The following is a 14,812-nucleotide window of genomic DNA, read 5'->3' on the forward strand; positions in this document are numbered from 1 at the left end:
CCTGGGAGGAAAGTGGTAAGAGATGGAGAAGGAGAACAGACCCCTTCCTTGCCTCTGGTCCTTAGATTCCTGGAGGGACTTTACTCCATGGCAGAATGGAATGGAGACTGTGTGTAATATCCCTGTTTTCTTGGGGAACAGTCAAGCAGCCGTCCCCTTTTCTTGGGGAGATAGGCAGTGTGCCAGTTTGGATATATTATGTCCCCAAAACGCCATTATCTTTGATGCAATCTTGTGGAGGCAGACATATTAGTGTTGACTAGATTGGAATCCTTTGATTGAGGGTTTCCATGGAGATGTGACTCAATCAACTGTGAGTGAAAAGTTTGATTGGATAATTTCCATGGAGGTGTTATCCCATCCATTCAGGGTGGGTCTGAATTAAATCACTGGAGCTATATAAACGAGCTGACAAACAGAAGGACCTCAGAGCAGCTGTGAGTGACATTTTGAAGAGGAGCTACAGCTAAGCGAGGGCAAAATGCTCCGAGAGCAACATTTTGGAGAATGCCATTTTGAAATGCAACCTGGGAGCAAGTGGATGCCAGCCATGTGCCTTCTGAGCTAACAGAGGTTTTCCGATGCCAATGGCCATCCTTCAGTGAAGGTACCCTATTGATGCTTTTCCTTGGACACGTTATGGCCTTAAGACTGTAACTGTATAACCAAATAAACCCCCTTTATAAAAGCCAGTCCATTTATGGTATTTTGCATAATGGCAGCATTAGCAAACCGGAACAGGCAGGGAGTGTCCCCTGGAGATCAGGCTGACCACGGGCTGTGTATTAGAGGCTCCCGACAGTGTTGCTACTTTCCTTTGTGGCAGGGGAGCATCCAAGGTGGGTGAAGGCCAGGCCTCCGATAGAGCAGGCTGTGAGTGTTCAGCGTGGGGGGCAGGCTCTGGGAGGCCAGCAGGGGCCTCTGCTGCCAGCTGTGCCTTTCAGGATGGGGTGCCAGGAGACTTGGGTGAGGAAGGCAGGGAGGAGTAGCAGAAGGCAGGGGGTCTCATCACAGCAGAAGGGCTCAGGTCAGAGCTATACTTCCTATCATATTCCTCTTTTACTTTTTAAAGTTGTAATTAAATTACATCATAGAATGTTTAGAATATACAAATAATATCTTCCCTAAGCCCACCATCCTCATGCACCTACCGTTATCATTTTAGAGTATATCCTTCCAGTCTTTATCCATATCTGTATTTTTACATTGTTGTGATGATCCTACTGAACATAGTTGCTGTCCTTATTTCCTCCCCTTGATATTCTATGATAAGGATTTTTCATTGGCCATGTGACCATGATTTACTTTTTCTTCAGGTATAAAATGCATAAAGTTTGCAAATTGCACTAATCATAAGTGAACCAGCTGATGCATTTTTCATGTGTGTTATATGTGTACACCCATGTGCCGGTTTCACTCCAGCAGGTTCCCTGGTGCCCCTTTCTAGATAATCCCTCCCTCCCTGCCTCCCCTCCAGAGCATGTTCGTAATTATTAATGGGCCTAGAATGCCACCCCTCCAGAGGCTGCACCAAAACGCATTGAACCCCTTACTCTTGCTGGGCAATTAGGTCTCTTCCAGTTGTTCATTATTACCATTAAGTGTCTGTGTCTTTAAAGGGTAATGCTGCTCATCTAGGGGGGAGATTTCATCTGCAAATGGTCAGCACGTGTGTCTGTGGACACTCATTTCAATGAACTCCATAACCATTCATTTGGCCTAATCACGAGCCAGGCTGAATCTTTTATTGTTTGGAGGAAGAGCGAGTTGGAGAGTAGACGATTTATTTTGGAGCCCTCTTTCTGCCTCAAGGTGTATCTGTGTGAGGAGAGACAATTTATAGCTTTTATTAAAAAAAAAAAAAAAAATTCCTGGCTGCTTCTTTCTCTAGTGCTTGAAGGGATCTGCCTTTGGCAGTGAGGACAAAGGTTTGGGTTTGGTTGCTACCCAAGAAAGCACGGTGAGAGAAAGGCTTGTGCAGGAGCTGAGCTAGTCCTGTTTGAAAGCCAGGAACTATTGGCTTGTCATTTAGACGTGAACCAGAAGTGAAATGTTTGGACCTGACTGGAAGGATGAAGAAGTGCTGGAAAGACAGAGAGCTGTCTGGAGGGGCTGTGTCAAGGGAAGAGGGAGTCGGAGGCGTGGAACTGCAGCCTCCCCAACTTGGAGGCAGCAACGGGGGTGGTGGGAAGGCAGGAGGGGCGGGAGAAGAGGGTGATGTCTTTGGGTTAATGCCATTGGAAGATTTGGCCTGGACTCAGCAGTTAGATTAAGTTTCTGAACGCACATTCCTGAGCAGAATGGGGGCTGTGTTTTGCTGGCTGGCTGATGTACAAAGGAGGCTGAGCGGTAGATGGGATTACCGACGGCATGGTCTGCATTTAGAGGAAAGGCAGGGCAGTGCCATGTCTCTGCACACGCATGCAAAACCATACATACACACACACACACACACACACACACCACTGAAGGCTTCCTTTTCCTCTGGCCCCTTCTGCATGTGCTCACAGGTTCATCCTCAGACAAAGCAGTTGCTGTTTGGTCTCCCTGGAAAGATGCTGCCTCCTCATCTGACTCCTGGAGATCACCTGAAATTTTAGATGATGGGGGCTGGGACTTGGCTTGAGGAGTTAGGGGGTGAGAAGAGCTTTCTTTCTCAAGATCTCGGTGGCCGTTGGGTCCACTGGGACCTCACCCCACCTGGTCATGACGTCAGCTCCTGGTATGGATCCTGGAGGTTGAGACCTACACTGAAGATCTCATCCTTGCTTTTCCAGCTTCTTTTCCAGGTTGTCCTGGCTGTGTGGACAATGGCCGTCTGCACTCCCTGGGGCCTCCCTTTCCACCACTCTCCTCTGTGAACATTTTTTTTTATTTAACCTAAATTTTCCTGGTAAATCTCTCTTGCTATTAATGTCTCACTTCAGACCACCTCATCTAATTCTTGGTTTTTGAAATGCTCTTTTGACTTTGACTTCCTTTCTTCCCCTTCCTTTTTACCTTACTTTTCACAAACTTTACACCAGGGAGGGTGGCCACACTACGTGGCTCACGTGTCCCCATCCTGTGCTTCTGGACCAACAGCAGGCATTGCTGATCGAACACGATCTTCCTTCTTACAGAATTGTTCTCAACGCAGCATGGCACATAGGTATGACCAATCCACCAGAGCCGGCATATGACTTTGAAAGCTGTTTTCTATCCCTTAGCTCAAATAATCTACCATTCAAATAAATTCCTACTTAGGTCTTTATTTTTAACTTTTTTCCTATTTTTTACTTATTTAATTTTCCCAACTGTTTCATCATCCCCACATCACAGGAATAATTGGATATAAAAATAAGTGGTAACTGCATAGGAATTTTGGTTCTCAAGCTAATGCAAAGTCTTTATTTGATGCTGGTATGGTTGAGAATGGATCTGTAACCCTCCAAAAGGCCTCTGAACAGTAAGACCTGAATTATTCTCTCCCTGGCTTCAGACATCCGAAGACAGGCAGCAGTTTAAATGGGTGACTGCTGGCAGGAAAGGAAGGAGTTCCCCTTGGGCAGCCTCTCCATGAGGTGACGAGGGGCTTTTGTTACCATAATTTGACACATGAATGAAGTGAGGAGCTGAACTAGTACAGTGACAAAAACAAGAAACTTTAAAAAAAAAAAACACATGGGTTTAAGTCTTAGCTCTGCTACTTAACAATTACATGACTTTGGGCAAGTTACTTAATCTCTCAGATTGCCACAACGGTGAAATAAGCACACTAAGAATTACATCACCAATCTCATGGGGTTTTTGAGGATCAAATGCGAGAATACATAATAGTCATACTTTGCAGCATTTTATGGATTGCAGGCTTTCTTCATTTGCTCATCTGGTCTGCAGGCACGTATGGAACCTGTCCTTGCAGGAGGCTCTCTGCACCTGTGTCCAGCCCTGTGCTGCCCGACCCATTCCCAGAGCAGCCCTTACTTAGGTGACCAAGTCCAAGGGGAGGCAAAGCTTCAGTCATAGCCAGAGCCAAGAGAGAGGACTGGCTGGTTAGGAAGAGAGAACCACCCCATCTCCTATGAATTCCTTAGCTCCTCTTATCTGTGTGTTCTCCAGCACAGATTCCCACTCGCATAGCTGCCTTCAGTGGCAACCCCTGATGCCACCGCATGGTATGTTGTTAGTGCAGGCTGCCCATTTTTGCTTCTGTTGCTCACCTGCTGCCCTTTCCTCCATCCAGGCAGCATTGGTTTGTGGCTGGCAGGCCGGGCTGACCCTGGCCCTTGGATTTCACACATGGAAGCCGTGTCGCAATCCCACCTATGACTCCCATCAGACATTTCATTAAGGCCCTCTAGGCGCGGAGCCTAAACTACTATGGGCAATTAAGGAGCACTGTTGAGTTTCTTCCTTAAAATATTTCTAGATTCCTTTAGCTACCATCCTCCTCAAATACACCATCTGCCTGGAGTGGTTGAAGAACATGTCTCTTTGGAGGGACTTGAAGAAATTAGATTTTCTGTAAGTCCAACTCCAAGAATCATTCATGGTACCTTTAGACCTAGGCAGCTGCCACACTGCCAGTGCAATTATTATTCCTTAATTGTTATGGAGCCATAAACTCCACGCATTCCTCCGGCAGTTTAAGCTTTTGGTCTTAAATGAAGCCACACAATTGGAAAACTACAGGCACGAGAGACCCTGATGTCACAGCCCCTCCCAGAGATGTCCTCACTGGGTTCAGGAGCAGCTGTGTGAAGCCCTCCTGCCTTTGCCCATGCATGTTGCTAGGGATTGCTTTGGCCACAGGCATCTCAGAGCCAAAATTGTAGTCCCATTTTTGACAATTTCAATAGGGCCTTCATTTCTAAACTCTAATTTTCCCCAATCTTGATCTTTCATTTAAATTTGTATCTCTCTGGGTCTTGATTTTTTACTTTCAAAACCTTATATTTTATATTATATATTCTTGTAAGCCCACCTCAAATCCTTTGTGGAATAGAGGAGTAGAGAGGAAGGGAGGAGAAAGAGGCAAGCGATAAATTAATAAATACGTAAATAAGTATTTATTTTTCATTTCCAGCGATCACTACAGTGTCCTTTCCAGAATAAGTTTTCTTACAATTCATAATCCAGCTTCTTTAATTTAGTTCCTTCCTTAGTACTTTTCCACGTAATAGTGTGTTTGTTCTATCATTAAAGACTTCTACTGAATAAGACAAAGCCAGGGTTTGTGAGTCTCACTTGGGAAATAGCAAACTATCCGTTCTCCAGCTCAGAGTTCTATATTTGGATGTTTTGGAGGTAGGTGCCCTCAGAACTGGGAGTGTTAGGAATTCCTGATGGAGCACGGCAAAGCCTGGTCCCTGCCGTTGACCATCTCAGGCTGCTGAGAAGGTAGACTGTGCTAAGGCTTCAGCCATAAAGCAACTCAGATCCATGAATTGCCTGATAGAGAAGTAAACAGATTTTAATGGGAGCTCAGGGGGTAGCAGTGATTCCTTTCAGTTTCGGGGGATTAAGGGAAGACTCAGGAGTTGAGCTTTGAAGACTGAGTAGGACAACCTTCTCTCTAATTCTTTTGAGTCCTCACATACCGGTCTCAGACCTGCAAATACTAAATTCACCTCTCAGCATTGCATGCTTAGACCTATGCCAAGTGCAACTTCCAGATGGCTCAGAGGCTTGGCATTTCCATAGTGAGTTCAATCAAATTCTTAATCCAGCCACCAGGTGATTATTTCTCTCTTGCTGACCCCATTCCATTCCCCACTCCCCCCATTTCTGTTTTTCATCTCTTTTCCCTTTGGGAATGTACATTTTCTGATTACAGAAGGAAACAGTGTTTTTTCCAGCATTACCCTCCTCCTCCAAGTCTGGTTCAGTCAGACAGTGACTCTTTGACAAAACAACAAGAAACCATTCCCTCCATATTGGAAAAACATTTGTGTGTCGGCTTGGACTTCCCAGTGACTCTTGTGTGAGCTCTTTGCTTTGGGGATGAAGGGGTAGCAGTGGGAAGATGAGTTGCAGGAGGAAAGAAAACACAGGTGGCTTCCTGAGCTTCCCCAGGAGAGGAAGGGAGTCTGCAGCTGCAAGCTGGGCCTGAAGTTATTTGCTAGGCTGATTGTGAGTGTGCCTCTGGCCGAGGGGAGGAGGGGGAGGGAGGGAGAAAGAGAGCGAGACAGGTCCATATGGGGGCATATAATTGGGAGAGAAGAACTAGTTTCAGCTTGAAATTTAGCTGGTTTTATGCCATAAATTAAGTGTGCTTTATTTTGCTATTTTGGCCAGAAAATTATTGAAAGATAGCTTAGACCCAAAAGCTAGACAACTCAAATATCTAAAAAGAAGAGATGATAAGGAATATCTCAGCGCGTTAGGCCAAAGTCACATTGACTCTTTTGTCTCCTAGATATGTTTAGGAATGGCAGAAAGTCATGCCTCAGAAGGATTCTGGTGAAATTCTCAAATGGCATCGGAAGCACTAATCTCTGAAAGATGTGTGGGGTTAGCTCTGCTCAGGGCATCTTGGCAGCAAAGGTCAACCCTAAACATCCAGGGTCTCAATTCCATATTTAGCAGTGGTCAGTATTGACCAAACCAAGACATCAAGTCTGTGGTGCATCTTCTACTAAGGAAACGCTTAGGACTCTTACCCCTTCCCTAGCCAGTGCCCCTCCTCTTCTCAGTCAACTCTTGGCACACACACAACAACGTGCTTTTGTAAAAACCTAGGTCCATTTTCTAAGGTAAGAGAAAAGGAAGGACATAGAGGGTTTTAAGCAGGGGTAAGCTGTTGATGAGCCAGAAGAGGCTTTGCAGAGTCTTTTGCATGGGAAGATGAGGGAAGGATTAACCAGCTGACTTGAAATCACTGGCATCCTTTAGGAGCTTGATGTAAATTGGCCCTTTTAAAATGAAAAAGAAAAAGCAAGAGATCAAATGAGTTCCCTGGCTCCTCCTTTTTGGCATGTGGAATAGTTTAGGGCTTATTTCTAAGTTGACTTTGTTTTTAGATTTCCAACCATTTTGAGAATCTGGTAAGAATCCGGGAAACTGAAGAACAGTGAGTCTGCCCAGCAAATGGGACAAAGTGGTCACATCTAAGATAAAGGACTATCACTTAATACTGAAAATAACAACAACAAAAAAAGTAAGCAAAAGAAAAAAAAAGAACTCACTGAGCAAAAACAGCATTTTTTTTTCCCTATAGGGAGAGTCATGCTTCATTTTGAGTGATTGTGCACCTCTTCTACTTTTGGTGACTCCAGGGACCCCAACATGAAACTCAGCTTAAGGCCCATCTCTGTGCCCCACTTCCCATCAACTTTCCTGGCCACTCACTCGAGCCCTCCCCTGGCCTGGTCTCTGCCTGGAGTGCAGGGACCGGCGTCTTCTGTGTGAGTCCACAGTGCTTTACAGGGCCTGGTACACTGTGGGCCCTCAACGAATGTCTAGAAAGAGGAAGACTCCCAAATGAGAAGAGTCTGAAGTCTGGAAGAGCAAAAAGTATATGCAGAAAGTGAACAAAGATTTCTTCACTACATTCTGATGACTTAAAAGTTTTACGATAATAAATAAAAAAAGATGCAGCAGGAACTCAAGATATGAACAGGTTGAAGGTACTGATAGATTCAAGAAAGTTTTAGAAAAATTGATAGATGTCAGAAACATAAAAGCCTGTTTAAAAGGAACTGAGATGTTCAGAGGAAACTTTAGAGGGAGATGACAGGAAATGTGATGGCTCCAGGTTCCCCAGACGCCTCGAGAGGTGGTGAGTGTGTGGGACCAGCAGCCAAGCCTGCTGATGGGAGGATGGGAGAATGTATTTCCCCAGGTGTGCTGGCTCACATCTTCAGGACACGGCTCTGCTTCTCCCCCTGGTAATTCCGTCTGTGAGAACCATGCCGAGTTCCTCTCCATGCTCCCTCTTGGGCCTTCGTTTTCCCTCCTCACCCTCCTCCTCTACAGCCCACCAGCCCTGCCAAACGTGATGCCAGGGTCTGGCTCTGGCTGCGATGAATCCAGACCGCCAGGATTCACACTGATTTTCCCAATGCTGAGTTTATAGTTTATATTTGGTTGCGATGTGGGTTGCTGGCAAGTAAATCTTTTTTTTCCCTTCTCTTTTTTTCAGTGTATTTTTTCAAACCATTTCATTCCTTCCTCTGATCCAAAAGAAACTCCCCAGTTCTGCCAACCAGCCCTACCTCACAGCAGCGCTGAAGTCAGACAAATGAGGTGGTCTAAGGCATCTTCTGTGTTCCTCTGGCTGCCAGACTCAGTGGAGACACGGCTCCCATCCTTATCTGTCTTCAAGGATTGATCACATTTCTTGTCTCTTATGATGTCTTTTAAAAATATATATATATATTTTTTTGATTGATTAAAGCCAAGAAATTCCTGAAGCATTAGGCCAATTTATTGCAAATCATTTCATGACATGGCAAAATAGATTCTTTCTGTTCTCTTTTTTCCTTACACTCTTGCCTTTTATGCTGTCTGTCCTCTCCTGCTCACCCCAGTTTTCTCCCTCCTTTATTGACTGATCTTCTGCCTTCCTCATCCAATATCTTTAATCTCTTCCCCAGTTTTGTTTTTCTTCCACTGCTCAAGTCTGAGTGCAAGCCCTATCTCAATTCAGAGAAAAAGAGATGCAGATTTAACAACTAATGTGTTTGGCCTCTGCAAAGGTTCTCTACCCACCCACCACCATGGAAACTGTTTTTATTTGAATGAGAGAGAGCATGCCTTGCCTTCATCAGAAAGTATTTTTGAGAACGTTTGTGTCATGTTTCCATAGCTGCCATTTTTGTAATTGGACAGCCAGGAAAAAATCCCAAAGAAAGCAAATGTATTTATGCATCCTTGCAGCCTGCTAAGGGAGGGACAGAACACACTCTGTCAACCCCCTTTCCAGTTTCTCTGTAGATTATGGGGACCTGACACAGGCTGGAATTCTGGAGGAGCCGGTAGGACTGCACTTGGGGACATGCTCATGTGAATTGTCTCTTGCCTCATGTGTTGTTTTCTGTTCTGTCTATTCGATTCAAAGTTCCCTGTGGTTAGTATTCTTCTTTGTATCTTCTGCAGTGCCTGGGATTGTAGGCAGTCCTTCACTGCCTGACTGGCTGAATGAATGAATGAACAGGCAACACCATCCACTTACCAGGCACAAGGCTTTTGGGCCTCATGAAAGCCCCATCAGGTTCCGGCATCTACTCTGCTTCTGTAGTCTCCCCACATTCTTAGCAGATGAGCGCTGTGGTTTTCCATTTGCAGAGCCCTTTAGTTTGGAGGACTAAGCCTGGGGTCATGCCAAGCCATGGTCCTCAGGCGATGTGGGGTCCAGCTGCTTATCAGTGAAGCAGTTCGGGGCACAGGAGAGGCCTGCATTGCCAGAGGTCACGCAGGGAGGCTGTGCCAAGTACCCTTCACTTCCTTGGATTCCAAATCCAAGTCCATCCATAGAGCAGTGAGCCAGAGCCTCTGCCAGAGAGGGCTGTTATCAGTATTACTTCCCCTGTGCCTCTGCCATCTTTCCAAAAGGGGCTGAGATGCAGGGAAGGCCCATGGGGCCAGCGTGCCACTGAGTTCTGCTCCATTAGGGCAAAACCTTTCTGTGCTTTGTAACATTAGCCATAGACCCAGCACGTCACCACAGGGACAGGTTGAGGTATGGAGACCATGAGAGTCAGGGCATAGAATTATCAGTCAGCCATGAGGCTGCAGAGCCATCCCAGAAGCACTGCCAAGTCAGCCCACTGTGGTGTCTCCAGAATCTGGTGGGTCCCATCCACACCTCAGCCAGATGAGTGCAGGCTTGTCCTGTGATCCCCAAGGATAGGCAGGAGGGGAAGACAGGACCATATGGGAGAAACATCTTCATGGGAAGAAGGTAATTCCATGCAGCATCCACCCAAGGTGCTGTCTCACCTGACTTCTTGCTTCAACAGAACTGAACTTTGATTTGCAGCCTAAGGGAAGATGCAGGGAGACTGAAATGAGGAGACCCCTTAAAAGTGATTATTAGGTTTATGGGTTACCTTGGAGGTATTTTGCTGATAAGCACCCTGAAGTCGGAAGTCCATGGATGAGCGTACAATTAAGATTTGACAGTTTTGTGTTCAAAGAATGCATATACACCAAATATTGTAATCTAATTCATAGCTCTACTGAGCCTTTCATTAATAAAAGGACAGAGGCTAGAAGGTGGTAAGAAGTTTAAAAAGCGCTCAAGATGAAATTTGTCTAATCTGTTGTTTCACAAGTGATTAGTGATGGCAGCCACCCCACGTGCCTCTAAAAGTCATTTATTTGCCTCCTTTGTTACCGTGGCCAAGCAGGTGTGTACCCAATGTATCTGTCGGTGGGAAGAGGAGACACAGAACACAACACATGGCTTGTGTTTGAACAAATCACTGTAATCTGCATATCCAAGGATCCCATGGACATGACATAAGAGAACATACACCTTCCCTTAAGAAATTGAGCTCCTAGAAGGAAGAAGTGGGGCAGAGTTCTGTATGGAACCTAAACAAAACAGACTTTCTCAGAAAGCACGGAGTTCTGTGACAAGAAAAGAAGGTCAGTAAACACAGAGGTGGCCTGAGAGACCAAGGCTTCTGACCTGCTGAGAATTGAGAGACAAGAGTTGATCTGTTGGCATTTGATTAATGTGGACAAGTTAATAAGGTAGCAGGAAGAATGCACAAGAGGAGGCAAAAGAGGGACGTGAGGGAAGGTAAGAGGATTAAAGCTGCAAAAGCATTCCTCTAATGGATTTCTCAAGCACACCAGCCAACAGGCAAGGGCAGGTGTCCTGGCAAACCATTTCCCCGTGAAACCTGATCCATCACTCTGCAGCTGAGCCCTGCTAACCCCATTTGTAATTGAAGGGCCTGCCCCTCATTCCCAGTGAGGCCGGCTGAGCAGCCCAGCGAGTTGGCCTGGAAAACCACTCTGCAAACAAAGGGGCCTAGGAACAGACTGGTTTCCTTCATATGCGGCCAACTAGATCTCTTCTCTGCCTCTGTCTGATGGCTGATTAGGCTGTTACTGATCATGAAGTCTTCATCCTTCCTTGGCCTCCCTCCTGCTCAAAAAAAAAAAAAAAAAAAAAAAAAAAAAAGCAACAACAACAAAAAAAATGCAAACACTAGAAACCAGGGTGCTCTGATTTTCAGATCATTCCTCACTTCATTACTCTGCCTTTGATCCCTTAGTGAAACCCAAGTTTTGCTCTGGCAGCCAAATTGGGAGTGTTTGCTAGTGAAGCAACAGCTAAGGCATAAGCTTAGGAGGCACAGGGAGGGAACAGGGCCAAGGACCAAACTGCTGCTTATTGGTTTTGAAGCCAGGAAGGCTCACCTGCCAGTGGGCCCCTGTGGGGAGCTGGACACCCAGCTGGGGTGCCCTTGGTCCTGCCCACACAGGCTGTCGTGCACATGTTGGCAACAGAGCAGTCATCTCTGGCTGCATGGCTGACCAGTGCCCGGCTTTGTGCCTCCCTCACTACACAGCATTCTGTCTCAAACTGGACTGATTGTCAGAGGGTAAAGAAGGAGCCCAGAGGGGCTTACGGGAGGCATGGTGTTTTCTAGCATTGGGTTGGTGCAATAGGTGCTGGGAGGGGCCTGTGCCTGGCTAATCCCTCCATTACAGAGAGGCTGGAGCCCGGGGCCACGAAGATGGAGATGGCATTCTGATGCCAAACTTGTTTCAGTTGCTCACATCTTTCTCACAAAATGATCTGCTAGCTTTAAGTATATTCTTGCTTGAGGCAGATTTCCTTGGAATGAGGCAAAGAAAAGGAGAGAGAGAGAAAAAAACAACAACCTCGGTGGAGTGGTTTTGGACTTATTAGACCGTGGAAGAGAATGCTTCTCAGTGACTGAGGAATTTTCCAGATGCCCCTGAGCTTTCAATCACTCACAGCTCGCTGTGCGGGGAGCCTCCTGACTTGGCAGGTACAGCACGCACTGTCCTAAAGGAGGATTAGGGCCTCTGCATTTTTGAGGTGCATTGATTTTGAAAAGCAAAGTTACCAATATTTAGTTAGAACACACCCTTTCCCACAGTCCAAATCTACCTCCTCTCTGAGAGAATACTAGTGTCTTGGCTGGGAGGCTAAGCCAGCACTGGCTACATAATTTGCAGGGCCCAGTGCAAAACGCAAATGCAGAGTCCCTTGTTTAAAAAATTAAGAATTTCAAAATGGCAACAACAGAGTATTAAACCAAGCACAGAAGGGTCCTAAGCACAATGCCCTGTACATTTGCACAGGATGCATGCCCACAAAGCCTTCCAAACTATAATCATTCAAAAAGGATTTAGAGAGCATTTGCTATGTCCTGAATACTGTCCAGTGGGGCTTGAGGTTGGGGAGTGGGGTAAAAAGTTATAAATGTCCCACCAGGAATTTATAATTTTGTAGGGTCAGGTATCATACATACAAAATTAACGGATGAAGTAATTATTTAAAAGCCCAGGACACCCTACACCTACCCAAAGGAGAGATCTCACCTTGACCCGTGGGTATCATTGTTCAGCCTGGATGGTGAAATAGGGCCACAGAAGAATTGAACAGGGTAGTCGGTCACTGGTTTTCGCACACCACTCCGTTAATGTTTTACTCCATATTCATTAGACCTATTTCACCCCTTTCCTTTGACCCAAGAAGAAACCTCTCAAGAAACATTTTTATTTTCACTACGGCTTCTGTTGGCCATGCTTAGTTAAAATGTTCATAGAACATTTGTTGTGCTAGGCCCTTGTCTTTGAGCTCACAATGTAGACCAAACTCAACTAGGGAATTTAAGTCCATAGACAACATAAATGGCCACTTTGTATACTGACTTGTGAGGTACTGCTTTCAAAATAACTCATTCATTCATTCATTCAACATTTCTTGAGCTGCTATGAATAAGACTTGGTTTCTGTCCCTAAAGGGTTCACAGTCTAGTATTGTAATTAAAGGGACAGCAGTCCTTTCAAGGAAATAAAAAGCTGTTGAGCCCTGGCTTGGCTTGACTATGAGCTTCTGGAGAGTTCCATTAAATGGGAAACCTTCTGACCTTGTCAAGTGCCTTGATCACCAGGCTCTCCTGTGGTGACAGTTTGTTTCTTGTAATTGTCTCATCTTCTTTGAGAAACCTGATTTCCTGCCTGCAGCTCTTGCCTTCTCTGGGTCTCCAGTGGAAACAACAACACAGGCAGGTGGAGTCTTGCAAGGGAATTGCATTAAGCTCCTCTGTGGTATAGGTTCCCAGGAACTGAGCTGAATTTGGTGTGGCCAGCATTCGGAGAAGGAGCCTCCAGGGCTTTTTAAGTACCTTTATGCAGAGAGCACCTGAGTAAAATACTTTCATCTCTCTTATTCTCCATTAGTTTTATTTCCTCTCTTAAATTAAATCTAGCCACAATCCTGAAAACCAGACTTGGAATGTGGTTTTGTTACACAAATGATCCCTGTTTTGTTCAGCAACATCAGTGATTTCGCTCAAAGAGAGTTTTGTTGTTTGGACTGTTGGATTGTTTGGGAAACATCCCACTCTTGTTCTTGATGGATCTCCATCCTCTCCCAGTTTAGGTCTGGTCTCCCCACCACCAAGCCGAGTTGGAAGAAACAGCCGCTGTGCTGCCAGAGACTGCAGCCTGTTGTCAGCAGCCTCGGCTCCTCTGCTTTTTACTGCCATTAAGCCACACAAGGATGCTGCCTCTTAGCCTGGGAGAGCCTTCTTGGCCTTGGAAACCCCTCTATGGATCCACCCCCTCCTGCCACCTCCAGTCATGGGCTGAGCATCCACTAGATTAGCCATGACACTGAGCATGAATCAACCTTCTGGTTATAACCATGGCTGACCCTTGGGCAGAATCTCAGGCACCTTTCACTTTGAGCGTCTGAGAAGAAGTTGGGACGGCTGTTCTTGACTGAACTGGAGAAAGGGCATCAGCTTTGTCTTTCTTTGGTCCCTTCATCGTCAGAAACCTTAGCTAAGCCTCCTGACAGCTGTGCCAGGACATGTGTGCCTTGGCCATGACCCCATTTCCAGCCAGGTTGAATAGTGCTGATGAGCATGACCAACTCACCCCCATGTCTCAGTGGAAGAGAAAAGGCTGGTCTGTGACAGAGACAGCTCTGGATTGAATTCTTTACCTGCCCCCCACTCCACTAATATTTGCCAAGATGAGCCCCATGCAATGCAAGGCTCACACAGTCCATCCTATAAACTCCGATAGACAACGAGAGGCTGGAGTAAGGGCTTGGACCACCCCCTGGTAGCCTCCAGCTTGAAGTTCTGCAGCCTTTTATTGGAACAAAAGATTCCATAGCACCAGCCCACCCTGAAACGTCACGTTGTCTCTCTTCTCCATCACGGCCCAACCAAAGCTCCCCTTCTCTCCACAGACCTCCAGGACTTCAAGTTAGACGTGCAGCATGTGATTGAAGTGGACGAGGGAAACACGGCCGTCATTGCCTGCCACCTGCCAGAGAGCCACCCGAAGGCCCAGGTCCGATACAGCGTCAAACAAGAGTGGCTGGAGGCCTCCAGGGGTGAGTGAGCGGGGAAAGGGGCCCAGAGGCTGAGGCCAGGAGGGATGCCGGCCTCCTCTGACGGTTTCCTGCCCACCCAGACTGGGTCACCTGCTGCCTTCTCCAGAAGCCCCCATGAACTCAGCAGTAGCCCGGTCCTCATGGTGGTCAACTGTCTTCTATCCTGATATTTAGCCCTGGAGGGTCCTAAAGGGGTTGGCCTCTGGTGTGGAGGCCTCAGTCCCATTATGAGAAATTGTTTCATCTTTTGAGGTCCTGGAAGATGTT

General features: G+C 46.3%; 1 protein-coding gene across 3 annotated transcripts in view; it reads left to right on the top strand.

Moving 5' to 3' along the window:
- BOC (BOC cell adhesion associated, oncogene regulated) overlaps window positions 1–14,812 on the top strand; it is a 74,544-nt gene that overhangs the window by 41,080 nt on the left and 18,652 nt on the right. For all 3 annotated transcript variants that reach the window (XM_037835570.1, XM_037835572.1, XM_037835571.1), the window contains exon 5: window positions 14,399–14,545. In XM_037835570.1, coding sequence (XP_037691498.1) covers window positions 14,399–14,545 — 147 coding nt within the window. The remainder of the gene's footprint in view (window positions 1–14,398; window positions 14,546–14,812) is intronic.

Source organism: Choloepus didactylus, chromosome 1 (genome assembly GCF_015220235.1).
Source record: "Choloepus didactylus isolate mChoDid1 chromosome 1, mChoDid1.pri, whole genome shotgun sequence".
NCBI classification, from domain to species: domain Eukaryota; kingdom Metazoa; phylum Chordata; class Mammalia; order Pilosa; family Megalonychidae; genus Choloepus; species Choloepus didactylus.